Source organism: Orbicella faveolata, unplaced genomic scaffold (assembly GCF_042242905.1).
Source record: "Orbicella faveolata isolate gen_17 unplaced genomic scaffold, um_ofav_v1 contig_1, whole genome shotgun sequence".
Taxonomy (NCBI): Eukaryota; Metazoa; Cnidaria; class Anthozoa; order Scleractinia; family Merulinidae; genus Orbicella; species Orbicella faveolata.
Genome location: NW_028301536.1, coordinates 8575001 through 8602740, shown reverse-complemented (window position 1 = coordinate 8602740; position 27740 = coordinate 8575001). Strand labels below are relative to the sequence as shown.

General features: G+C 39.3%; 2 protein-coding genes across 5 annotated transcripts in view; both read right to left on the bottom strand.

The window, feature by feature from the left end:
• The window catches only part of LOC110064425 (uncharacterized), a 42728-nt gene extending 22059 nt beyond the window's left edge, over nt 1-20669 (bottom strand). For 2 of the 4 annotated variants that reach the window (XM_089287883.1, XM_089287893.1), the window contains exons 1-11: nt 19337-20669; nt 19065-19116; nt 18017-18086; nt 8860-9115; nt 8498-8549; nt 7170-7227; nt 6084-6300; nt 5873-5924; nt 3599-3662; nt 2620-3406; nt 1032-1115 (exon numbers count right to left, since the gene is read on the bottom strand). In XM_089287883.1, the coding sequence (XP_089144009.1) occupies nt 1032-1115; nt 2620-3406; nt 3599-3662; nt 5873-5924; nt 6084-6300; nt 7170-7227; nt 8498-8549; nt 8860-9115; nt 18017-18086; nt 19065-19116; nt 19337-19381 (1737 nt within the window). In that variant the 5' untranslated portion in view covers nt 19382-20669. Of the gene's footprint in view, nt 1-1031; nt 1116-2619; nt 3407-3598; nt 3663-5872; nt 5925-6083; nt 6301-7169; nt 7228-8497; nt 8550-8859; nt 9116-18016; nt 18087-19064; nt 19117-19336 lie in introns of those variants that run through there. The other 2 variants (XM_089287887.1, XM_020771478.2) reach the window with 2 other exon arrangements.
• A 120-nt stretch (nt 20670-20789) lies between these two features.
• The window catches only part of LOC110064426 (charged multivesicular body protein 7-like), a 32975-nt gene continuing 26024 nt past the window's right edge, over nt 20790-27740 (bottom strand). The window contains exons 9-10 of the mRNA XM_089287910.1: nt 22344-22436; nt 20790-21478 (exon numbers count right to left, since the gene is read on the bottom strand). Of these exons, the coding sequence (XP_089144036.1) occupies nt 21228-21478; nt 22344-22436 (344 nt within the window). The 3' untranslated portion in view covers nt 20790-21227. The remainder of the gene's footprint in view (nt 21479-22343; nt 22437-27740) is intronic.

The following is a 27740-nucleotide window of genomic DNA, read 5'->3' as shown; positions in this document are numbered from 1 at the left end:
CGCAGGCGATGGCGCAATTTGTTCTAAAAATAGAATTATTGTCCCATATCATGGGGACAACCCCAATACTAGAAATGGCGCACGCTTACGGTCTCTGTCCCCGATTATGGCTCCTGGTTATAGTCAATTGACACTTGTCAAAACAAGGTATCTGCTGACCAGTATTACGTGACGATATCGCGGGCTCAAGTTTAGAACTCAAGTGACCGCTGACCAAGTGCTGGTTATCTATTGCATTGTGGGCTCATGTCAGATTAACTTGTTGTAAACGGGGCCTGGTTCTTCGAAAACCGGTTAACGCTAACCAAGGATTAAAGTTAACAGAAGTATAAATAGTTCTTGTATACAAATGTTTTTCACAGCTTTTGTTTTGTGTATTTTGAGATTGTTCAAACTGAAAACAGAAGGCCAAAAAATATACAGAAAACCTTACTGCAAAGTTACAAAATTCAAATAAAAGTTCTCGCTTACATGGGTTGTCTTAATCGGGCTTTGAACAACCCAGCCAGGAACACCGCTTTTAGGCTTGGCTAAATCTATATATTATGTTTAGTAACTCGGTTATTCTTGTCAAACACGAGCTCAAACCTTCAAACTGTCTGAGCAGCAGTCTTTTGTTGGCAATATTTCAACCACCTATCAAAGAAGGATGATTTCCGAGCACTGAAAATATCCCTATTATGTACAAATGAACAAAACCTTGAAAAACGTGGGGCCATTGTTTTGCAAGTTCTCCCTTATGCAATTCGTTTTAATTTCTCTTTTAATGTTCTTGTTTTAATCTTCTCGCCCTTTTTGACTTTCTTGTGTTTCCTTGAAGTTATTCTGCAGTTTTAAGCTATTATTGTGATATTTTAGTTAAATCCATGATCAGTTGGTAAAAGCTGAAATTGCCATCATGAGGCAATTTCATTATTCATTGTAATGACGATTATCTCTGTAATCTCTGTAGTATCTCTGCAATGACGATTATCTCTGATTTTAGCTGATCGTGTCGGTTCCGAGATGTTTACGCTGATTGCTTATCTTACCACTTCACAGGAACTCAAGACTTGCTCAGTCACTTGGTTTACAAGCGAAACAGCTGATGGTGTCTTCTGAAGATCACCTTCACCCTGCAAAGTTTAACAGTATTTAAGTATTAGTTTGTACAGTGTGATCATCTCGGTTTCGACAACTTAAGCGAAAGCTAAGTTATCTTCAGCGTCAAGAGAAAAGTTGTTTACCCCTTCTTAGTGATTTACTGATTGGCCACTTTTGTGGCGGGGTTAAGAGCAGGCTCAGAGCTTTTTTGAACTTGCCCGTTGACCAGGTAGTGGGTTTTTGATTGGATCGCAGGCTCAAGTCAGTTTATTACTCTCGCCCTGGTTGTTCGAAAGCCGATTAGCGCTAACCCACGTTTAAATCATCCTATTCCACGGAATAAAATTATCTTTCGATGAAATTCTGTTCCTCGAAGCTCGATTAGCACTAACCAAGGATTAAACTAAGGGTTACATTCAACACACCTAGCCAGGTGGATTAACTCGCTAATCGGATGAAAAAGCAGACAAACAAATCAAAAAGGCGGACTTACAGTTGGTTGATTTTGCTTTAATGCCGGGCCCGGTAAGGAAAGAAAAGCAATTCGGGCTACCTGACCACTTTTGTAATATAGATGTTACTATTCTCTCACGGATGAGCCATCCCGCGTTCGGTTTTCCCGCGGTTTTTCACAACACGGATGGACCGCTGTTCGGCGATCCGCAAAGTGTTTTAAACAACGAGGACGAAGCAAGAAATCATGAGAAATTTCAACATTTCCGCTCTCAGAGGTAGAAATCGTCGCTTACTGGCCGCTGTAGTGTAAAAGGAAAGATCAGTGGTGGACGTAAAGGCTTTTCTGGCTTGATAAAGGCGACTATTATGAACAAAATATTGTCGACTTTGCTTGTTCTTCAAAAAGTTGTTTATCTCATTCGGTAGAATTTAGATAATCAATCTCCGCATTCGCTTCGTTTCTTAGTTTATGGCTTTCCTCTTTCTTTAATTTTTCCCTAGCCAAACTTGCTTTATTAGCTCATCCGAATAGAGGCTGTTCTAAATTTCTAAATTACAAAGAAGTAAGGCTGAAAATTAGACCGCTAAGCGTTTTCAAGAGCTCACTGATTTTCCGCCTGATGAATGATTCAGTGAGTTTATCTTGCACAGATTTTTTATCACGACTCTAATTTTAATTTGAGCATTTTAGCAAATGTAGTTGAGATATAAACATTGGGCTTTCTTTTTCTTTTTATTCAACAACAAGTTCGTATCAATTTTGTTGGAGCCGTTATAATTATCCCTTCCCTCCCCAAGTGCTACACCATTTTCTCTCACCACAGACCGGTTTTACCGGCTTAATCCGAGTTTAATCGGAGAATCATTTTTCTTGAGTTTCTGACTCGTGAAAAACAAATCTATATAGCTAATTATTGCAATCAGGAGTTCCGCTTTTAGGTATGGCTAAATCTGTATATCATTCATCAACCAAAAAGGTATACTATAAACATTAAAAGCTGTAATCTTATCTATACATTTTAATTGTGAGGAAATAAAGTATGTTATGTTATGACAAACGAACAGAAAGGAGTTCTTTACTTCTTCAGCTTCCTCCACCAATGAAAACGATGGCTCTTTAGTGATTGAATGTCTTCGGGCTCGGGTACGATTTATCCAGTGACCCATCACATCCTCACCACCTAGACATTCTTGTGATGAAAACCACTGATCAATAACCTCGCTGTCGTAGTTATCAACCAGTGACATCACCGATGAAGAACATGACTTAACTGACTCCAAACTGAGTCCTAGAGAGAGAGAACTGGCCTCTTCTTTGAGCTTTTCCAAAGCCTGTTCGCGTAATATCAGCCGCGATGGAGACGCCTTGACCTTGTATATTGTTTCTTGAAATCGTGAAAGCCGTTTCTCTTCCATATTCGGAAGGCTCCAAGTTCTGACAGGAAGTTCAGGTGCCATTGAAACAGGCTCTGAATAGGACCTTGGCCTGCTGGATGGCTTTCGCCAAGAATGAAGCACACCTTCTTCACTAGCGCCGAGCCCCAGCGAATCCTCAGATTCACTACTGATTTCACATTCGATGTTCTGGGCGTAATTTTCAAATAGGGACGAAAGAGACAATACAGAGACTGTAGGAAAATTTTCATCCGCAAGGCAATCTCCCGATAAATGAGGCATAATTCTAAAGCAGGACGTTCGGTGAACAAACGAAGAAAGTTCATCATCTCTGGGCACCGACTGCGTGTTGATGTGAGGAAATGTCGTATAGCTTTTAGTTTTCCTCAGATGTTCAGCAGTGAAGATTCTCGGGGTATTTAAAGTAGTAGAGTCACTGAAAGAACGTCTTCTTTGTTCGTCAGGCATCGATCTGAAAAGAGCGTATGACCAGGATGAGTACCTCAACTCTGCTAAGTGAAATCTGGTAATCCTTGGTATAGAAGAGCTTGTAATCAGTGTAGATACTACATACAGATCTGCCCAAACTAAAGTTGGCATCCGTGTTCAAATCATATATTGTTTCAGTTTTGTAATAACCTCAGTGAACTTAGAAACTTCTTACCTCAAGACAAAAACACTTCGGCATTGGTTGTCTGACTCAACTTCAGAGTCGATTTTGCTTCCTGCTGAATAGAAAAAAGCTGATTGTATAACACTACGCAGTCAGTCTTATTCCGATACACGGAATCAAATGATGTTATGTGACCTAATGTATTCAGCATTCAATTTAGAACTTAGGCCCCAGTTACATGGTCTTGAGTACCCGAGGCAATCCTCCCCCTGAGGCAACTTTATCGAGCGTTTATATGTGAAAACGTTGTCTCTGTAGTCCGAGTCACAGTTGACTCCGCATGATTATTCATAACCCATATTGAATAACCAAATGTACAAATATCCCTCTTTCTTTTAGTTTTCCCCGGTCATGCGATCAATCGGGTTTTGCGAAATTAATTTTTACTTCTTTGATACCAATTTCTGCTTTCAATCCTAAATCTAAACATTTCGTGACACTCACTACGCCGAGACTTGTCTCGGTTAGGCGAGCCAAAGTGTTTATATGAAGAAAAGATGTCCAGCCTGCCAGGGTTACCCTACCTGCCCAGCCGAGTTGTCTCGCCTCCCGAGACGGGTTCACGATCCTCTTGTAAACGGTTGGTTGAATTTTTCAAAGCAATAAGTGAACAGTTACCTCGGCCAGGGTAACTTGGAGGGGGGGGGGGGGGGGGGGAAAGGGTTGTCTCGGGTAACCAAGACCATATAAATGGGGCCTTAGTGTGGTGTGACACTGGTTTTACAAGGGAAACCCGCCTTATGGCCACCTTGTTAATATTTGTTCATCTTTCCATTGTTAATATTTTTCACACTGATACAAGTTTCAATTTTTTTTAAAAATTATATCTGCATTCCGGATGCTTATTAAACAACAGTTGTTTAGAAGTGCAATTGTGATATATCTGTTAAGACGTCACTCAATATAGACCAGTCATAAGGTTTAACCCTACCCCATTAATACGGCCACCCCGTTAATTTTCGTGGCCCCTTGGTGACCGTATTAACGGGAGCTAGCGGGGTTCTACTGTACTTCGTCCGTTAAAAAATAAAGCTATGTGATCAAGTCCCACTGTTATATTTAACAGATAGATTCCATGTTGAAATTGAAATTGTATTAAGTGGATTTTGTTTATTTTCCTTTTTAAATTTTACATCTGGCTTTCACGGCTTTCATCTAAAAAAGTTGAAAATAATTCAATATGATTTTTGAACTGGCGCACGGAAGTGGTAAACAATAAAGACAATAGAGCGTGTATGTCTCGGAGCGTTTATGTTTATGTCTTCTGTCTTATGTCTAGAGCGTCCGTGTCTTGCCCTCGAAGCTTCGCTTCAGTCGGGCAAATATTTATTTCAAGAACATCAAATTTCTGCGGGGCAACTATCAGCTGATAGTTTCTCGACAGAAACACTCTATTGTTTAACTAGAAATCGCGAGCTCATAATCTAATTGTTAAATTAGACAACGTCACAGACAACGCCAATGTCACAGACAACGTCAAAATGTGTTTTTTTGGCTGAGCAGACACATGGCAACATGGAATCTACTTGTTTTAAATACTAAAGAAACAAAAAACATGGCTAATGACGTCGTCTATGCGTCTGTCCTCATAAGTAAGAACCAATCGAAATGCGAGAATAATTCGAAATATTATGTAATACACAACTTATCACGTTCCTGTACCCGTCTATTACTCAGGCTGCCTTCACACAGAGACGGTTTGATTTGTAAACGCATATTTTTCGCTGCGGTTACATGGCGAGCGAAAATAACAAATGAAGCCGCATCATTTTGAAAACGTTATAAAACTGTAGCGTTTTTACGACGACAACGCTTAATGTAACGTGTCAACAGGTAGCCGCATCTTTTTGACAACGACCGTTTCTTGTGCGAAAAAAAATCAAGGCAAATCTTGGCAAGAACAATCTTTCATCAAAATGGGCAAACTGCTCTTGCTTCTTGGCCTCTGTAGCATTGGTTTACTCACGTTTTATGGCTTTATGAGGCTTGTTTTCGCCAGCTTCAATTTCCAGAACCCGATCTGAGCTGATTTAGTTCAATCAATCCCTGTTACACTCATACACACCCCAAACATTAGTGGTCTCCTTTAGGGAAGTGTTACAGGGTCTTCTTCTTGTTTTCCTTTTCAAGATGTTTTATTATTTACATCTTGAATAAATCTTTTGTTATGTAAAAGAAGAATGGTCCAGGGTGGGAATGCTGGAATTGACTGCTGCATTGCGCGTGCGTAAACTCTTAAGTAGTTGTTGGTGATCAATTATTTACCTCCTGTAACTTCCGGTTCAGTTTGGTTAATTGAAGGGCTGTAATTTCTAACCTGCAGTAAAATGACCGCACAAGTTTTTGTTATTAGCACAGGAGAGAAAGAAAATGCCAATTGAGACAATCGAAATGCACGCATGAATGAATGAATGAATGAATGAATGAATGAATGAATGAATGGATCAATCGACCGTTACTGTTTATAATTACTTACAGTTTCATCAGATTGCAATTCCTCTTCATACTCGCAGATGTAGAGCAGCTGCTGAGCAGTGCAGTCTTTGACTAATGCCTCATTGCTTGAGATATTTCCCTCACTTTTAGACAATCTTAGGCTTGATTTTTTGCCTTCTTTCCATCTTAGAAGATCAGTGAAAGACGAAACTCGAAGTACAGGAAATGAAGTCGACCCCACTGAACTTTTACTACAGCTACAAAGTAATTTTAAAAATATATTAAGTAAGCAAAATTTGCTCGACAAAATCAGTATATCTTATACCCTAATCTCACGCCACAATCCAAGTGCTAACGACGCTAACGTCCCTCATTTTTTCCTGAAAATTTTGTTTCCCAAAACCGTCAAAGTTTAAGGCGATAAGACCTGTTTGTTCGGAACATGTGAATAATTTCCAATTTCTCTTATCGATTTACTTCATTGCTCAAGGAAAATACCCAACATAATGATAACCAGACGCAAGCAGTTGGGTGAAAAAAGTTCTGAATAATACTTCTCAAACTCATTAATAATTCATTAAGTTTAAACAAAGGAAATCATGACCGTGACGGTGTTTGGATATCTGATCTTAATTAGCATAGATTTGAACGATTTTATTTCTCCGTTTTCTCCTTAGTTTTAGTTTCGATTGTGAAGATATATCAAACACTCAAGACAGTGTCTGACCACATTTCCAAACACCCCGAAGTTCGTCAAAAATACTCCGCTGCGCGTCGTATTTTCAACTCTCTTCTCGGTGTTTGGAAATGTGGTCAAACACGGTCTTTCGTGTTTGATATATTACTTCAAATACACACCTATTAAATATATTGGTCTATTTGAACCATACAAGTCATTAACAAAAAATTACTGTCACGATTTACAACAACTCTAGATGTATTTGCCGTTAAGCGACATTCAAGAAAGTGACTTCTATTCAACCTTGCTAACACGTTCTCTTTATATCGGTTCTTTTGTAAAGGAATTATTAGTTTCCGCTGTTTGTGGATCAAGTATTCACCAATCATTTACTCCAGTGCAATAAACCCTTGCCACATGGAGTTTCTTTATAGCTGTTGGTCTCACCTTTTAGATTGAAGAGCTTCACTAGTCACTTCGCTTTCTGTTTGAGAGGATTCGAGAGCTGTAGAGTTTTCAGCCGATGTAGAAAAAAATTCAAAGTTAATCATTTGAGACGATCGTAAGACATAAGGCGGAGGGATAATCTCTGGTAATTTCATATATACAAAGGTAGAGACCAGTACTCTAGCACCGTAAAGCGAAATAAATACGATTTCCTTCATAGGTAGTGGGCCTGTAGGCGTGGAAATACAATGTAATGTATCACAAACCTTCGCCCGTCAATTGTCAATAGGTGCCCTAAACAACCTGGACAGGCCTGTTGTGCAAAACTTCTCCAAAAATAAGAAAATACACACTTAAACGTTTTGTACTGTACTGTAAATATTTCGAACGCTCAAAATATAGGGATGCTCAAAAATTTCGGGGGATTTTATTTTTGGACGTTTTGTTTGTCGGAAATTAAGTTCGTCCGAAATCTTTGGTAAGTATTATTTATAATGTTCATTCACTCCCCAGACATCCCTAGACATCCCCAGATATCAGAGACAGTCAAAGTCAAAGTTGGCCTATTGCAAGACTTTGTGGAGACGAAGAAGAATTTGAGGTGGACTAACATATTCAGGAAGAATAAGAAAAGCTTGGATAGATGTTTTTAAAGGTATCTCTTTTCCATTTGGTATTGCTTTTGTTTTGCATTTAAAAGTAAAACGTTGGTGACACTGCCTTGCACAAGAAATTGGCTTTATATAACACACTCATCCATACTTGCATTCCAATGTACATTATAGATCTACCTGCGCATAAATCAGCTTTGCTTACAAATGTATAAAGAGATTTGCACCTTAAAATGAAGAACCACTGTTCTCTCCACCACAATCTTAACATATCCAAACAAACAAACAAACAAACCGCTTATGCCTGGAGGTTGACCGGGAAGGGATGGATAAGTAAATTCTTGTGAGTAGTTACTGATTAGCTTTTGTCTGAATGATGCCAGCAAAATAAAACACACAAAAAACACACGTGGATTCGAACCCAGGCCGAAGGGACTGCATGTCAGAATGAGAGGCGAGTGCCTGTTCCACCATGGAGGAAGCATGTTTTATTACGTCATTCTTGTGTCCAGACAACATCGCCAGAAATAACAGGCATACACATGAATAAAGAAATATGACCGTAACCTCCACATCAAAAACATCATCCTGACTGAGCAATTTTAAAGTGTCCGACGTAACCCTCCTCGAGAACTTATTACTGTATAATAACTGTGAAAGAAACCACTGTTCAAGAGACCCAAACAATTAAATTGCTATTAAAATTCAGTTGCTTACCTTTTTTCACTTCTGATTCAGTTCGATAAATAGGAAATTTGAAGTTTTCATCCTGCATTGAAAATGATTGTACAAATATTCATTATCAATCAATCAATCAATCAATCAATCAATCAATCAATCAATCAATCAATCAATCAATCAATCGGTCGGTCGGTCGGTCGGTCAGGTCAGGTCAGGTCAGTCAGTCTGTCTGTCAGGTTGGTGACAAGTGACCGTGTTCAGTAACAAATTTCCAAACACCGCGAACAGAGTTGAAAAATCAAAAAAAATCTATGCTAATAACGATAACAATTAACACCGTCACGATAATGATTTCCTTTGTTTAAGCTTGATGAATTATTCATGAGTTCCTGAAGTACCTTGTCATCAAATTCTTCTTCATTGATGTAGATGTGAGGCTGCTGACCAGTGCATGCCTTGACTGATGGTTCGTGTTCTGGTGAGACACCAAACGCGATAACAAACTCCATGCTGGGCTCTGTGCTTGAAATATCTCCCTTGCTCTCGCATAATGTAAAGTTCGAAATTCCTCCATCTTTGCATTTTACAACATCAGTAAAAGAACAGGTCCCACGTACGGGAAACGCTATCGACGCCCTGGAAGCCGAATTTTCACTGAAGGTAGTTAATTAGGAAAAAAGTTAGTTAATTAAAAAAAAAATGCTTAAGGTGGCTCCCTACAGTATTAACAGTATCTACAACTGCAGAACGATGAAGAACTAAAAATGAACTATTTGTTTCACCTTTGGGTTTAGGCTCCTGGGATTCACAGAGAAGAATAGCGATACACCTCGGGGTTCTTTTCGTTCACATGAGTGTAATGCAGACTGTTGCCATGGCAACAACCAACCATTTTTTTGCTATTTTCCACCTATTTGCTTCTCTTTCTAGGGTTAGCCTCAGTGAAATATCTTTAAACTCGGCAGTCTTGTGAAAACGATTTCGCACAATAGTTTAATTTGAAAAAATGAAAAGTTTAGCTGGTAGATTCGTAAAAATCCTTAATCTTCTTATTTTTAATTAAAAAAGAGAAATCCCTATATAAAATTTTGTCAAAAAATGATATTGTGAAGTAGGCATCTATATCATGACGTAAACAAACTGTCGCAAAATTTCACCGAAGGAAACACGAGAAAATAAACGCTGTTTTTCTCCGTTGGCTTCTTTGTGACGTCATAAAATTGCGAGACGACCACGCGCGCATGGGTATCAATGACCCCTGACGTCATTTGCGCGTGCAAGTGGGAGAGGAATCGTGATTAGTTCATATGAAAGCTACTTTTCGCAATATTATGACACATTTTTATAGAGGAAAATTTAGAAGAAGAAATTCTTACCCTATGGACGGCTAGCATCTTGTAATGGGCAATAATGGCTGCTAAAATTCGACCCTGTTCTTTCGTTGTGTTTTGTTGTGTTTTGTTGTTTCGTATTTCCGAAGTGCATATTAGTGCTCCACGAGCTCGTTACACGACTTAGGCCCGGTCCAAACGCCGCTCCACTCATGTGCCGAGCCAAACTTGATTAAGTTCGACTTAAGAGTGACTTTGGACCGACGGCTGGTTCAGACGGCGTACTTGCGTCGAACTTAATTCGGGAAGCCGGTGGTAACAATTTTCGACGAGAAAATATGCATTCTGAATTCAAGAACTCTGTCCAAATAGACAAGCTGTGACTAACATTTCGCTGTTATAGCAATATTTAGGGAAGCAAATTCAAACTCAAGGTTCAGTGTTTGTATTTAGACAGGTTTTCTCCCGGTTAATTCGACTTGTTAAAGGGAAATCTCATAAGCTGGGCTCTTATCACGAAGAAAAACTAAAAAATGAAATTGAGCTAAAGAAACTCGCTTGTACAGTCCCGTTTCTCATAAATCGAAAGCATTTTTGTCGTCTTTATTTTTAGCGACAACTTCGAGCTTCTTGCATGACTGGTCACGCCACTCAATTTTGAGCCAATCACGAGTTCCATTATATGAAAGATACATTACAGTAATTTATGCATTAGGTTCGACACATAAGGAGAACGCCGTATGAATCAGCTGCTGCTCCAACGTCGCATAGTGCGGCAGACCCCGCCGAATTTAATGTTGTTTGCCGCACCAAACCTAACCCGCCGAGCCAAACTGATTCGAACGCCGCTCTTCTGCCGTACTTAAGGCCCGGTCCAAACGCCGCTCCACTCATGTGCCGAACCAAACTTGATTAAGTTCGACTTTAGAGCGACTTTGGAGCGACGGCTGCTTCAGACGGCGTGTTTGCGTCGAACTTAACTCGGGAAGCCGGTGGTAACAATATTCGACGAGAAAATATGCGTTCTGAATTCACGAACTCCGTCCAAATAGAAAAGCTGTGACTAACATTTCGCTGTTATCATGTTGTTATAGCAATATTTAGGGAAGCAGATTCAATCTCGAGGTTCAGTATTTGTATTTAGACAGGTTTTCTCCCGGTTAAATCGACTTGTTAAAGGGAAATCTAATAAGCTGGGCTATTATCACCGAGCAGCAAGACTAGGCGTTAGATCGGCCGGAGGGGCTGGCAAACAACAAAGAATACAACACATGCATGACTGGTCACGCAACTCAATTTTGAGCCAATCACGAGTCCCGTTAAGGTTTCTCTGGCACCAATCAGAAGCCAGAACTACTCCGACCGTTTGGAACTGGTCCGTTAAAACCTTGTCCCCAGGGGCTCTTCCTCTCGTTCTTGACTTTTCTTCGCCCGAATATTTTTTTCTCGCCCGTTTAGACTTTTCCCCGGCCCCACCAACTGCCCCTAGTCTACGAGGATGCGCAATAGGGACCTTAAGGTCATTCCGCTGAAATAGAACCTGCACAGAGATTTTTGTGAAACTTTGCCTGTCGATTGTTTATATTATAGGAACTTAAATTTTGAAATAAAAATGAGGGGTCCCCATGTTCGTTTAGGAGCAAAAGCACCTTGTTTATATCCATATAAATCCTTATAATAGCACCATGATTGTAGTCACGATTGCTTGCTAAATTCACGTTTCCGACGATTACTTTTTAACCGCGCGGCCATGGGCCGAGCGCGGTTCATGGTTTACCCGTGGTTTATTATTTTTTTTAACCGCGCGGCCATGGGTCGAGCGCGGTTCATAATCTACCCTTGGTTTATTATTATTATTATTTTTTTGTCGGTGACCAGACCCAAACTTCCTCTCGGCCAAATTTTGAGTCACGCAACGTGTGATGTTTATTCGCTAAAAGCTGTTAAAACATTAATACACGGACAATTTTACGGATATTGTTTTCTTTGTTGTGGGTAAAATATATCTTCTTTTGGTTTTATCGAAGCGTTGGATTCAAACGGAATAATAAATACGCTAAAAAATTATTACGTCAGCCATGGAATGCGTTGAAGTTGCAGCTTTCACTTTCGATAGGTGACAAATAAGATCGTGTTTACTTTGCAAGTTTATTTCCCCAGAAGCGACGGTCATTAATTTATTTGCAATTTTGCGAGTATTTCTTGTGGTTTTACGCAAATGATGGAAATTCTTTGGCTGTTTCATCACAGCGAGGTCATAAATCGGAAGGAAAATTAAATATTTGCAAGCCAAGCAAAGAACTTGCCAGAACACACAAGGATGATGTCATTGGTAGGGAAATAACCACCATACTAAAGATAGCCGTGGATAACGCAATTCTTGAATTATGCGACTCGTGTGACTTCTTTGCTAGCCCTTTACTCAAGGGAAAAAACAATTAAATTTAATCGTGAATTTTAAGAGAGAAAGCTGTTGTTAATTTAACTCATCTCAGGTCCTGACTTTCGCGGGAAAAAATTAAAAACCCAGCGCTCGTCAAAAATTATATTTTTTCACCAGAAATTTAGCTCGGAACATATACATATTTATATTCGTTTGAATCGTCGATGAAATGACCTTTTCCGGATATTTTTTCCTTGGGGGTCAACAAAAACCTCCGATAACAAAATCACGCCGAACCCACACGTTGCAAAAAAATCTCTTGAAAACCCACACTTCGAAGAGATATATCACTTTAGCGTTAATAGCTATCACACATCAGCAAAAGGTAAATCTATTCCTTAACAATCCAGCTTTATCGTGTTAAAATTTCAGCGAAATCGAACAAAACCAGAATTAATTAGAATTTTTTTTGTGACCTCACTTTCCAGACTTGACCTAACAAAGAAAGCCACGGTCGCCTATAGCAACCGAAAAACGCGAACATAACAAAGCCGACGTTTCGGCCAAAAGACTCCAGAATTATCGCCTGAGAGCTTAAACTTGAATGGGAACATCTTTATCGAACTTTTTTCAACTGTTTAGACGAAAGACTGGCCTCGGCGGGCTACAACAAAGACCAAGAGAAAAACAGAACAAGACAGCAGAACAAACCGATAATATTTCATCGCATGGCTTTCGGCACGAAAACGAAAACACAGCTTACTTCTGGATAAATTCAGCCTTAGAAGCCAGTAACCGGTCCCAAATTACTTTCTGTATCCTTACAAATGTCGTGACTTCCATCTCCGAAAGATTTTGCCCCAATTTTGAGCAAATAAACATTTCGTCGACGGTGACCGCCATTACGGCGGCTTGCATACTAAATTAGTTAACTTGACAAAATTCTCCCGTGGGGGGATACGACGAAAAGAGCTGAAAAATGGCCTGTAATTGGCTAATGATGAGATCATCCCACTGTCCAAATTTGGTCAGAATCGAAAGTAACGCCAATTTTCTGTCACATTTTCAATCTGTGGTCACTGGAGTTTTATTATTAAATTAAATGACTTGTGTGACTACTTTGCAAGCCCTTTACTCGTGGAAAACACCAATTAAATTTAATCATGACTTTTAAGAAAGAAAGCTGTTGTTAATAGTGTTATTATCGTGTCATGCCCATACATATCCCGAAGAAAGTTCTACAAAGATTAAGACCATTACGTCATTGGAGATCTGTCAACGGCTACCACTGATGGTGCAATAATACAATTTGTGTTGATCAAGTGATGTGATGTCTACAGTAACAAAAGAATCATCAATAACTGCTTTGGAATGTGCACTGCGTTCCGACGGTAGTGCTAAGCAAACAGTTAAATTTTAAAAGCGCGGTTATAAGATCTAACAGATCTTGTTTTAGTTTTGTCGGTGACCACACCCAAACTTCCTCTCGGCCAAATTTTGAATGACGCAACCTGTGATGTTTACTCGCCAAAAGCTGTTGAAACATTAATACAAGGACAATGTGACGGATATTGTTTTCTTTACTTTGGGTAAAATATATTTTCTTTTGGTTTTATCGAAGCGTTGGATTCGAAGGGAAATAATAAATACGCCAAAAAGAAGGTATTACGTCAGCCATGGAATGCGCTGACGTTGCAGCTTTCACTTTCGCTACGTGACAAATAAAATCGTGTTTACTTTGCAAGTTTATTTCGGCAGAAACGACGGTCATCAATTTATTTGCAATTTTTGGAGTATTTCTTGTGGTTTTAGGCCAATGAAGTAAATTCTTTGGCTGTGTTATCGCAGCGAGTTCGGTGATCAGAAGGAAAATTAAATATTTGCAAACCAAGCAAAGAACATGTTAGAACATGCAAGGATTACGTCATTAGTAGGGAAATAACCACCGTACTAAAAATAGCCTTGAATAAAGGAGGTCTTAAATTATGTGACTCGTGTGACTAGTTTTCCAGCCCTTTACTCGTGGAAAACACCAATGACTTTTAAGAAAGAAAGCAATTGTTAATAGTGTTGTTATCGAATCGTTCATGTCGTTCATATCGTTCATGCCCATACATATCCCGAAGAAAGTTCCAGATTAAGACCATTACGTCATCGGAGATTTCACAACGGCTACGACTGATGGTGCAATAGTACAGTTTGTGTTGATCAAGTGGTGTGATGTCTACAGTAACAAAAGAATCATCGAGGACTGCTTTGGAATGTGCACTGCGTTGGGACTGTAGTGCTACGCAAACAGTTAAATTTTAAAAAGCGCAGTTATAAGATCTAACAGATCTTCTTGTTAACCGCGCGGCCATGGGCCGAGCGCGGTTCTAGGTTTACCCGTGGTTTATTATTATTTTTTTTTTTTGTCGGTGACCAGACGCAGACCTCCGCTCGGCCAAACTTTGAGTCATGCAACGTGTGATGTTTTTCCGCCAGAAGCTGTTAAAACATAAATACACGGACAATTTTACGGATATTTTTTCTTTTTTGTGGGTAAAATATATTTTCTTTTCGTTTTATCAAAGCGTTGGATTTAAAGGGAATAATAAATACGCTGAAAAAAGGTATTACGTCAGCCATGGAATGCGCTGACGTTGCAGCTTTCACTTTCGCTACGTGACAAATAATATCGTGTTTACTTTGCAAGTTTATTTCGGCAGAAGCGACGGTCATTAATTTATTTGTAATTTTGCGAGTATTTCTTGTGGTTTTAGGCAAATGAAGTAAATCCTTTGACTGTTTCATCGCAGCAAGTTCATAGATCGGAAGGAAAATTAAATATTTGCAAGCCAAGCAAAGAACGTGTCAGAACGTGCAAAGATTACGTCATTGATAGGGAAATAACCACCGTACTAAAGATAGCCGTAGATAACGCAATTCTTGAATTATGTGACTTGTGTGACTTCTTTGCTAACCCTTTACTCAAGGGAAAAAAACAATTAAATTTAATTGTGACTTTAAAGAAAGAAAGCGGTTTGTAATAGTGTTCGTATCTTCATGCCCATACATATCCCGAAGAAAGTTCCAGATTAAGACTATTACGTCATCGGAGATGTCACAACGGCTACGACTGATGGTGCAATAATAGAGTGTGTGTTGATCAAGTGATGTGATGTCTACAGTAATCAATGAATCATCAAAGATTGCTTTGGAATATGAACTGCGTTGCGACTGTAGTACTAAGAAAACAGTTAAATTTTAAAAGCGCGGTTATAAGATCTAACAGATCTTCTTGTTTAGTTTTGTCGGTGACCAGACCCAAACTTCCTCTCGGCCAAATCTTGAGTCACGCAACCTGCGATGTTTACTCGCCAAAAGCTGTTGAAACATTAATACACGGACAATGTTACGGACATTGTTTTCTTTATTTGTGTGTAAATATATTTTCTTTGGTTTTATCAAAACGTTGGATTCGAAGGGAAATAATAAATGCACTAAGAAAAGGTTTTACGTCAGCCATGGAATGCGCTGACGTTGCAGCTTTCACTTTCGCTACGTGACGAATAAGATCGTGTTTACTTTGCAAGTTTATTTCGGCAGAAGCGACGGTCATCAATTTATTTGCAATTTTGCGAATAGTTCTTGTGGTTCTAGGCAAATGAAGTAAATTCTTTGGCTGTTTAAACGCAGCGAGCTCGGTGATCAAAAGGAAAATTAAATATTTGCAAGCTAAGCAAAGAACATGTCAGAACACGCAAGGATTACGTCATTGGTAGGGAAATAACCACTGTACTAAAAATAGCCGTGAAGAACAGAAGTCTTAAATTATGTGACTCGTGTGACTACTTTTCCAGCCCTTTACTCGTGGAAAACACCAATGAAATTTAATCATGGCTTTTAAGAAAGAAAGCAATTGTTAATAGTGTTGCTATCGAATCGTTTATATCGTTCATATCGTTCATGCCCATACATATCCCGAAGAAAGCTCCAGATTAAGACCATTACGTCATCGGAGATTTCACAACGGCTACGACTGATGGTGCAATAATAGATTTTGTGTTGATCAAGAGATGTGATGTCTACAGTAACAAACGAATCATCAAGGACTGCTTTGGAATGTGCACTGCGTTGCGACTGTAGTGGTAAGCAAACAGTTAAATTTTAAAAGCGCGGTTATAAGATCTAACAGATCTTCTTGTTGTTCTACACTGAGAATTGGTCCATATTTAGTTTACACAAAGAAATTTATTACTCAATTCAAAACAACAGAAAAAAATGATAGGTCACCGTACTCGTTTGCGAGAAATTTTTTTAATGCGCCATTTTTTAATGCGCGCGCGCTAATCACGCGTGAAATTATGCGCAGTAGGGATGCGCAAGGCAATACTGGGGAATGACCTTAAGCACCGACGACGAAGAGCCCAGAGGACGACGACCGGAAGTAAAATTTTCCTCTTACCGCGCTACTGCGCATGCTAGACCCGTCGTCTACGTGAACTTAGGGGGCTTAAGCAAACGACGACGACGACGACGACAACGAGAACGTCACCAAACAAAAGGTCTAATGAGCAAAACAGTGGCTATGCACGTGCGTTATAAATCTCTGTACATTTCTTTGCCGTCCTCTGCAAAACAACGTAAAATGACCAAGTTCTGCGTCATCTACGGAACGTGGACGACGAAGGCTAATTCTTCGTTTTTCCATTTGGAATTGAACACCGTCGTTGCATATTTAGCTTAGGCACGTTTTAAGAGCCATTGGCGTACCGAACAGATCTAGACAATCGCGAATTTCGCTTGTAAAATATAAATACATTTTTTACTAGGCGTCGTCCTCGGTGTCGTCGTCGTCGTTGCTTAAGCTCGCTGTTTAGGACGTCAAAACGTCAGGTTTGCCGTCCTGAGCTAACGTGAGCAGGTATTAATCCATTTACGCAGTGTTTCAGGCAGAAAATGTATATCAAACTATTGAAATGGAAGTTGGTTATTTATTTAACCTCTTCGCTTTGTATTAACCAGATTTTACGGCGAGTTTGGTGTAGAAATCGTTGGTAATAACATTATTTTGGGTTTGTCGATTTGTCCGTTGTTGAATTTGCTTGTCAGCGAAAGTAGCAAATTAAATGAGTTCAGAAATTGAAAAATGACTCTGTATTTCATTTTCCTCTGGTTCCTATCTACATGTAGGCTTTCGCTTGTTTTTGGGATAGAATTTTATACCGTGAAGGTCGTTTTAGATTATATCGGGCCGAAATTCGGCATCATTCATCTCTTCGAGTGAAAACCTGTTATGTTCTTCGTATCAGAAATCGGGATTTTTCGAGATTAATTCCTCATGTAGGACTGAAAATTTGTTGTCTCCGATAGTACCGTTTTCGTAGCTCAAGAGAAACAGGTCTTGGGACTCGTGAAAGGAAGAAATGACAAAATTGTTCGATAGTTTTACGTCGATGTTTACACGAACTCAGCTCTGTTTACATGTACTCGCACTTGGTTTCACGCCGTGAACGACGTCCTCAACCCAATCCTACAACAGTTTTACTCGTCGTCCTCGTCCCATTCGTTTCCCACATGATATAACCCTGTTTCCCAGTTGGTGAAGTCGAATTGATGATATGTCACTAAAACACTTACTCCATTTTAAATAACGCCGCATAAAGCTTAAACTTATCATGTTAACGAATACCAATAAAGTGACTGTTATTCAGCCTTGCCAACTCAAAGTGTCAAGCAGCATGGAGTTTGTTCAGTTAGCCTTTTCTAGACGCTTGATACCTTTCCCGTTTTCATTCCACTGCTCTTAACTGAACGCCGGGAGCCGGTTAAGTATCAGATAATAAACACTCAGCATACCTTAAGGATTGAACGACTTCATTATTCACTGGACTTTCTGTTTGAGCGGTTCCAACAGTAGAGTTTTCAGCTAATGTAGAAAATGATAATTCAAAGTTATTCGTGAAGATTAAAATTGGAATTCCTTCCTTACCTGGGAAAGGGATAAAGTCTCAACTGGTTTGGTATGCTTACAGACAGAGATGGGTTTTTTAATACTTACGCTATCACTGTTACTCAGATTTCGTTGGCCTTCATGAGAGTAAATTTACAATCCGTCGCCACTTATATATCAAAAGTGTCACACAACTTGCCAAACAACAAAATTCCACGCTAATTAGCAAGGTGTGCAGTACCGTTTGCATCATAAAGGGTATCCCAGGGACACATAACACTTTAACTATATCAGTCAGTGAAAAGTTTTCTTACTCTGGTCCTTTTTGGTCTTGAACAGTGGTATTTGGCAGACTTTCTTTCAAACACCTTTGTTTATTACTTGCGTGATCTCGCGCCGATTTTGTCGGGATTTGGAAGCTAGTCATTAGCAATAACGTGACAATTTGACGCTTGTCAAGTCGCTGTGTGAGTAGTACAACGTGACAGTAAAGCATGCTTCTACCTTGCAGAGTGCTGTCGCAACTTGCAAGACTTGAGATTTGTTACGAGGTCTTAAGAAAGGATAGTCTCCTCCGCAGCCGTTATTAGGGTCGTCACGCAACGCTTCCCCCCCACTAACAGCTGTTAGTGGGGGAGAAGCGTTGCGTGACGACCCCAATTACGGCTGCGGAGGAGACTAAAGAAAGGACGGTTTTGTAAGATTTTTTTGTTTGTCAACGATTTCAAAGAACTCTCTAATGATGGAACGACTTCCATGCGCGCTCATAAGTCCATCATAATAATGTAATAAGCAAGTCGCTGATTCAGTTGGCTGTACGTTCGAGCTGCTGATTGGCTGCATTTAAAAGGTATCCATGGTTACCGGATTACTAAGTAGCCATAAATCTGACAGCAATATATTCTTACTTTAATGTGGTATCAGGAAATAAAATAACAAAAAAGATTTTCATACCAGCTTGTGTCTCGCCCTTGATTTTGTCAGTGAACACACCTGAAATAGCGATCTAAGGGAGGGTGAGAATAGTAACATTTACCCAAAGTTTTACCATGAATTGGTAATTGTCCACAAAACTATTTCTCGAATTTTAAACCATGGTGATTTCAGTTCAAACTCCTAACAGCTTTCGGGAAAAAATTACGTGCCTTTGTAGAGAATAAATTAAAATAAGTGTAAAATGAACGATGCATGTCTTCGACCCCAAAATCTTTTTTGACATTCCATACCTTGGGATCTTTTTCTTCGACTTTGCTGTCCTCTTTGAGTGACATCTCAAGGCCAGATTCCAAAAGACAGCTGTTATGCTTACATCTTCCAGAAGCATACACTGTCCATCAACGTACGATAGAGAAATTTTCACTTTCACATGTTTACAACACCGATGAATTATTTGTAAACGCCGAGCAATTACAACCAGCAGGGTGTGTTGCGTCGGCACTGAACGCTGCAGGCTGTTGAATCAAACAATCGTAAATGTTACATGGAAGTGTTTGCGTGAAGGTTGTTAATCTACAGTCAAAGAACACGAGACCTACAATAACTGAATGACTTGTTCTGTATCACCGCTATAAAACCCCCAAGACAATGCAACGTCATTCGCTTGCCAAATCACCGACTTAAGTTGAACAACCACCATATAATTGTGTAGCCATTGTCCACTGTAGGACCACAGCATCAACATCTAATTTGTTGATTTTCATGGATTTGTGTTTGCCTGTTTGTTTACTTGCTTTTTGTTGCTTCCGTCATTATTCCCGTTTAACTGTCAAGTGAATGAATCAAAAGCTGGACCGACTCCCTTTTACGAGATCAGAAATAATTCCACTGTAAGATTTGCTTCCAGGCTATTTGTACTTTATTTCGATTAGGATGGGCGTTTTTCTAGTTTTCGATTTCTTTTCCAGTGTGACTTTAAATTGAAATTTCGGCCGCCTCCTTGGTTCTCCATAAATGTTTAAAAACAACTTTTCAATACACCCATTTCATTTTTCTCTGAATGGAAAACGTTTGTTTTAATAAAACAGAGTAAACGATTTTAAAAAAACCTGTTTGCGAGAAGCGCGCGCGTCTTTAAAACTAACACATTGTTCAAAACAAAGAAGCTACAATTTTCTTACCTCAAAGTTGATTACCTCGTTTCGTTGCTGATCTTGAAATGCATTTTTTTCATAATGGAAAGCGAGTGTTTATTATCAATATTAAACGTACTTCACATCACTGTAAAGTCCATAACGTCATAAATTCTGACGTAACAAACGCAAATTAAACATGGAGGTCGCTGACCAGTACTTAACTTTTACCAAGACAGTGGGAATGAATCGAAAGAAATTAGTGAGAATGATATCTCACAAACAATTAGTCAATCAATTTCAACTTGTTCGCATCACTACGCCGCTAATGTACCATTTATAAACGGTCAAGCTATAACAACTTCTGGAAACTAACTAGTCACTGTCAAATAATGAAATTGATACTCGATTGATCAGGAAAACAAGTACCACGAAGACATTTTAATTTTGAATATTGAAAATGACCTACAGTACATTGTATCTCTCAGTTTCTTTGAAAAACGGTCTAGTAACGGTCTGCGGTCATACAAAGGCTTGATGTCTTGCATTGTGAACAACCTAACTACACGTATGCATGTGGCTAAGCTATCAATGAAATATTCAAACCACATAAAATCAACATCATTTAATTGGTCTGCATATATACAACATGAGAGAGAGACACAAACTATATGTTAATTTACAATTGAATTCATTTGATTCTACAGGTAAAATAAAAATTCCTAACGTGGCTGTGACTAAATATTTGTACAGAAAATGACGACCTCCCATTAAGAAATGCAAAAGATTTGCTTATAACCATCCTTCCTCGTTATAGTAGTTCAATTGTCCACAAGAGAAGGACCTACATAAGTGTTAGTACCTCTGTAGTTACCGTCATATGCGCATTGATGTTGTTCGTCAAACCCTAACACCAGAATTTACTGTGTCTCTCCTATTCGCTACAACAGTTGGAAAATTTCAAATAAACTTGTGGTGTCATATTTTTGCCTATATTTACTCGTTCAAGTACAGTTTACACACCACCCTACTACCTTCGACATTGTACTTAGCTGGATACCAATGGTCTAGGTTTCTCTCTTGGTGCGGAGGTTCCAGTTTTAATCAGACTGTGTGAAGGAACCTCTGGTAAATGTACAGGTTCTCTATCCACCCACTGATTATGAGTGCTGTTCACGCTCGCCTCAGGCCTCAGGGCGGGCCTCGACAAGGGAGAGCGGGACTGGTGATCAACCAGCGGTGGTAAGCCGCCGGTTATTTGCTGCACGTTTGTTCCAGGTAATATCGCAGGGGCTGTCTCTGGAAAAATAACAAAAAATAGCAAAACAAACACTGACAAATAGTTGCTCGGGCGTGAGAGGTAGGAGAGAGATGGCGTTCTTCTAAATACAGCAGAGAAATGTTAATGTAAGATGTCAGCAAGGCTGGTATTGGTCCATGCAGACTCTCCAAGGTTTATTGCCACAAACGTTTAAACAGAACTTCCCTTATTTTTTATTTTTTTCCCAGAATAGATTGCGGAAAGAAACTGGCCATAGCTTCTTGTTTTTCTGGTTTGCTTTTATGAATTGCGGCTAAAGTGTTTGCCAAACGTTCTTCAATTTTTCCAATTTAGTTCTGTTGCTTGGCTGGGGCTTCTCGCCGACTCCTTAGAGTGGGCTTTCCATATTGGATATAAACGATCTCTTTATCCCAACAGCCTCCTACTAAACGATGAAACGTTTTTTTTTTGTTCATCAGTGACGTTGGATAGCGATTGATCGTTTAGTATAAGTGAATTGAAGCCAGTGTAAAGAGCAAAATATTGACCATAGATATTATCGGTTTTATAAATAAATCAGTTATTTATTATTTGAAAGCTTTACGCTTTCTGTAGTGTCCAGACCGCAGTAAGGAGTCACGGTCAAATATGAAATAACTGGCCCCAGTTGTTCGAAAGTTGGACAACGCTATCCAGTGGATATGTGTTAACAAAACAAACCACGCTATCCACTGGATAGTGATTTATCCTGCCGGTGGAAAGCGTTTTCAACCTTTCGAACAACCCGGGGCTGATTTATTTAACGAAGGATTTTAATATCGAGCGAAAAGAAACTACAGAAAGGGACTGGGTTAAGTAACGAGGTAGTTTGCATTTTGCTTGAAAATACGGGTCTGTTGTTACCTTTGTCTCCAATAGCGAGGCTTTCCAGCTCGCGTTCCAGCTCTTCCAGTTCAGTCGATCCTATCCCAGCAGTCTCAGCGACCTGTACGTTACCTTAACAAAGTGATATTAGATCTTAGTATCACCCAACTTGTGGACTAATGCAAATCATGCATTTTGATTGGCTACGCTACTAGAGGACTATTAGTAATAGTAGCGAAATTGGCGCAATCGAGCGTGACGCTTTCTTTCGTTTCATTCCCAAATAAATATTTCTTCAAGTTGCATTTGCTAACTTTATTATTGCCTTTTCTGTCCGACTGGTTGAGTGATACTAAAACAATTAGACCCTTCGCCCTTAAGGGCCACGGGTCAATAGCCCATTCGGCTTCGCCTCATGGGCTATTGACCCGTAGCCCTTGCGAGCAACGGGTTTAATTGTTAATTAGTACTCGTAAATATAACAAAGTTAGTTTGCTTACATGGAAAACACAACAAGACAATGATTTTATCCCGTTACAGGTCCTCAGAATCAAAATAACGAGAAAACATTCTGAAAATTACGCGTCCACAGGGCTCGAGATTAACTTTTTCGTTCGGGAGCCAGCTGGCGACTAACGGAGAAATTTTGGTAGCCAGATCGTAAATTTTGGTCGCCAACTTATTTTATAAATAACTTATACAAGAACACGATTTTATACGTTACTTTGCATGCAAGAAAAGTCACAATTGAAGAGCGAAAACAATTAGAAACAACACGAGTAACACTTAGCTATAAAGCTACCGCTGTTCTCAGGTGATATGTCTCTGGTCCGAAGGTAATGGTTGTCTCCATTGTCATTTCAAATGAAGCGAAGCATAAAACGTTTTAAGTCCGTGGTTTTCATTGTGAGACAAACACGGGTCCTTGCGTATTTTCCCTTTGCTACTTCTTCGAAATCCCGTTCTTTATTTTCAACTTGCTTTCCTCGAAGGATTCAAAATTTGGAGTAACCTGTTGGCTAAATCTTCATTCCCTTCACGTAAAAACTCACGTAATTCCTTCCACTGATTGGTATCTGCCTCCATTTTCGCGGCAAATGAAAAGCACATGGTGTTGAAGTGCGTCTGCGATCTCAGTTTCGGAAGAAGCCGCTGAAACAATATGGCGCGCCGTGAACGCAGTATCGACATGTCGAAATACATTCAATTTTTTCGATTATCTTGTAATATTCAGACACTATTTTACTGGGGACGGAAAGGTGACTTGTATACTAGCTACCATATCCGATTGATTTCCTGATATAAAGATTTAAAAACAAAAGTTGTGTCGTGGTTTTCTTTAGTTATCGGACAAAACGCGATTCGCCAGCTGGCGACCAGTTCTGAAAATTTAGTCGCCAGTGCTCAATTTTTGGTCGCATTGGCGACCAGTGAGTCGCAATTTCGAGCCCTGGTCCACCATGTTAGAAACTTTTCTAATAGCTGGTTTTCACATGACGTCACTAAAATTCGAACGGGACTGGGTCGAGGCATGCTGGGCGGATAGTCGTGTTTCTGAAGCTCTCCGCAATTTCAATAGTTTTTTAACGCTTTATGGCCGATGCTACTTTAAATCTTAAAAGGAAAAAGCGTGGAAGCAATTCAAGTACCTCCGACAACGAATTGAGGTCTCCGGAAGAAAAAAGGGCCAGAGATAAGCCTTTGAACGTTGACATAGCGTCGTCTTCAGGGAACAAAATTCCGCAGAAAATAGAAATGACTCACGACCTTGGCGCAAAAGTTGACCTTATTCTTTCTAGTCTCGAAGCAGTAAATTCAAAACTTGAGTCAATTAACGCTGTGGTTGTTAGCCCAGAAGAGAAACTGTGTAAAGTACAGGGCAGAGTGGAAATGCTCGAACAAGATCAGTCGAAGTCGAAGGACGCCATTAAAGATATGCATGATGGCCTCCAAGCATTGAATACAATTGTTGAAGAATGTAAGACCGCTGGTGATAGAGTTAAGAATTACTGCGATGACAAATACAAGGATCTATAAGATCAATTGCTGTACGCGGAGGTTTATCAACGGCGCGAGAATCTTCGCTTTCATGGCATAGAAGAGAAGACCGGTGCTAAGGAAGATACCCACTCTGTTCTTCAAGAATTCTTTGTGCAAGTGCTGGAGATTCAGCCAGGAGAAGTTCAAAAAATTGAGCTCCAACGGGTGCACAGAGTAGGAAAAACAAACGTAGACGGAAAGCCGACAGCGATAATAGCGAGGTTTCTGCGTTATCAAGATCGAGAATCCATCTTTTCCAAGACGAGTCTTTTGAAAGATTCTCAGTTTGGCATCTCAGCGGACTTGCCGAAGGAGATTGTTAAAAGGCGCAAGGAGCAGTTTAAGAAGTTGATTGAGGCAAGAAAATCCGGTAAGCTTGCATTTTTCAGTCGTGCGGAGCCCGACAAGTTTTATATTGACAGAGTTTTAGTACCGTTATGAACTGACACTCGTGTTTTGCTAGCAAAATTTCGTTGTCATGTCATCAAGATCTTTCTCTATAGTCGCTTAAATTTACAATTGTATGTTTAGCATAAAATAGCAATGTCAAACAGTATATTTGAAGATGGTCAGGGTACGTTACGTTGACTATATGAATTTCATGTTTAGGGTTACAGGGATGTTATTGTTTATCATTCCGCGTTAAGCTTACATTTAAGGCCATAAGGTGATAGTTTTTCTTTTTTGGAGAGTCGACATCCAATACGAATTGCGGGGCATTCACCATCTTTTGTAGTTTCAGTGTCCCGTTCGGTGTTTTATCGATTCGATCCACAGTAGCGCAGCAGTTTTTTCTGGCTACTGTAAAATATGTCGTTAGGGTTTCAATGTCTCGTGTTGCGTGTTTTTATTTTTTTGTAAAGTAGTTTACTGCATAAAATTTTGCTCTTTGTTAGGTATAGGGTCAAATTCAAATTCAAGGTCAATTTCTCTCAAAGCTGGCTTTGCAGCCAACCAACGTATTTGTTTTGATCGGTGGAATTTAAATGGAATATTATGCAAATATGGCTCCTAGCAATATTAATTTTAAATTGTTGTCACTAAATGCTCGAGGGATTCCATCTTTGGAGAAGCGAAAGGCATTGTTTGGGTGGTTAATGAAAGATAGAGCTGATATTTGTTTTTTGCAAGAATCATATAGTACTCCTGAAGTGGAGAAAATTTGGAAATCTCAATGGAAAAGGGGAAATGTTTTTCTCGCATGGTACGGAACATAGCAGGGGTGTCCTCATTCTAATTAAAAATTCTTTAGAGTTCGAACTTAAAACTATAAAAGTGGATAAAAACGGCCGTTTCATCATCTTAGAAGCAAATGTCCAGGATCATCCCTTTCTCTTTGTTAACTTGTATGCCCCGAACAAAACAAACGAGCAATCTACATTTTTTGACGAGATCCGTGAAGAATTGCATAACCTTTGTCTAGCGGAAGATTGTAACATTGTAATCGGTGGTGATTTTAACGTAATTTTCGACCCTGATCTGGATGGAAATGGCGGAAACCCAAAACGAAAAGAATCGGTTAAGTGCATTGAGAACATCTGCCTTGCTAATGATTTAATTGATATATGGAGGATTAGAAACCCAAATGTAAAACGTTTTACATGGCGTCAGAAGACGCCCGTGATCCAAAGGAGGCTCGATTTCTGGCTAGTAAGCAATGGTATGCAGGAAGATAATGTTGATGTCATTCCATCGCTTAAATCTGATCATTCAGCAATTGTGCTATCTACAAATGGAATTGAGATTAGATCCCGTGGTCCCTCGTTTTGGAAGCTTAATTCAAGCTTGTTAGATGATAAGGAATATGTGTCTTTAATTAATATGAAATACCCATTATGGCCGAACGATGAATTCAAAGAAGTTACAGATCCGAGGCTTTTCTGGGATCTGATGAAGTATAGAATTCGCCAAGAAAGTATTTCTTACAGTAAACTGAAAGCCAAAGAGCGACGGTCAAAAATGGTAGCATTAGAATCTAAGCTCAATGACTGTCAAAAAATGTGTGATCAAGATCCTTAGCCAAAAAATATGAACACGTTTGAGGTTTTGAAGACGGAGTTTGAGCTCCAGAATGATTACATCACCCAAGGGGCAATAATACGAACCCGAGCCACCTGGGACGAGCAAGGAGAAAAAAGCAACAAATATTTTTTAAATTTAGAAAATTCCGGAGGTAAGGAAAGTTCAGTTCGGAAGATATTTAAGGAAGATGAATCCTCAACATCAAATCCTCAAGTGATTATGAAAGAACTTTGTTCCTTCTATTCTGACCTTTAAAAAAAAGTATAAATGAGAATAGTGAAACTTTGACAGATTTATTTATGAGGGATTTACATCTTCCGAAATTGACCTCGGACCAAAGAAAAAGATGCGATGAAAATTAACGGTAGGAGAATGTTTTAACACTTTAAACACTTTAAACACATTCCAAAACTCCAAGGAATGACGGGCTCACGGTAGAATTTTATTTAGTGTTTTGGCGAATAGTAGGTAAGCATCTGATTGATTGCTTTAATTATGCACATGATCATGGCGAGCTCTCCAATTCTCAAAAACAAGCTGTAATTACTTTGTTGGAAAAGAAAGGAAAGGACAAAACGCTGATAAAAAACTGGCGCCCAATTTCCCTAATCAATGTGGACGCCAAAATAGCTTCTAAAACTTAAGCCAAACGATTGGAACCAATCTTACCCGAGTTAATTCAATGCAGTCAAAATGCGTACGTAAAAGGAAGGTCAATTTTCGACGCTGTAAGAACTATTGACGATATTTTGGAATACACCAAACATACGAAAATGTCAGGCATTCTTGTTGCTATTGACTTTGAAAAAGCGTTTGACTCTTTGGATCATACTTATCTTTTAAAAGTTCTCAATGCATTCAACCTTGGGCCATCTTTTATTCAATGGATCCGTACTTTGTATTCAAATGTATCAAGTTGTATTATCAACAATGGTTTTACATCAGATTATTTTACAGTTGGTCGAGGTGTGCGGCAAGGAGACCCACTCTCACCTCTTCTTTTCACATTAGGATTAGAAATTCTGGCATGCAGTATTCAAAAAAATGACAAGATTCAGGGTATTCAAATTGGCAATTCCGAGGTTAAAGTGTCACTTTTTGCAGATGATTTGACCTGTTTTCTCCGTAACAGATCCTCATATGATTGTTTACGAGAGTGCCTTAGTATATTCTCGGAATGTTCTGGTCTCAAAGTAAATGAGGAGAAAACTGATTTTTTTTATTTTAGGCAAAAGGAATTCAGAGTTTGAGACGTTCCCCCATGAATTTAAAACTTCGGTTAAAATTCTTGGTGTGCATTTTGATTATAAAAATGTAAGGAGAAAGAAAGCCAACTTCGATTCTGTCCTGAAATCCATCAAAAAGGTATTGAAT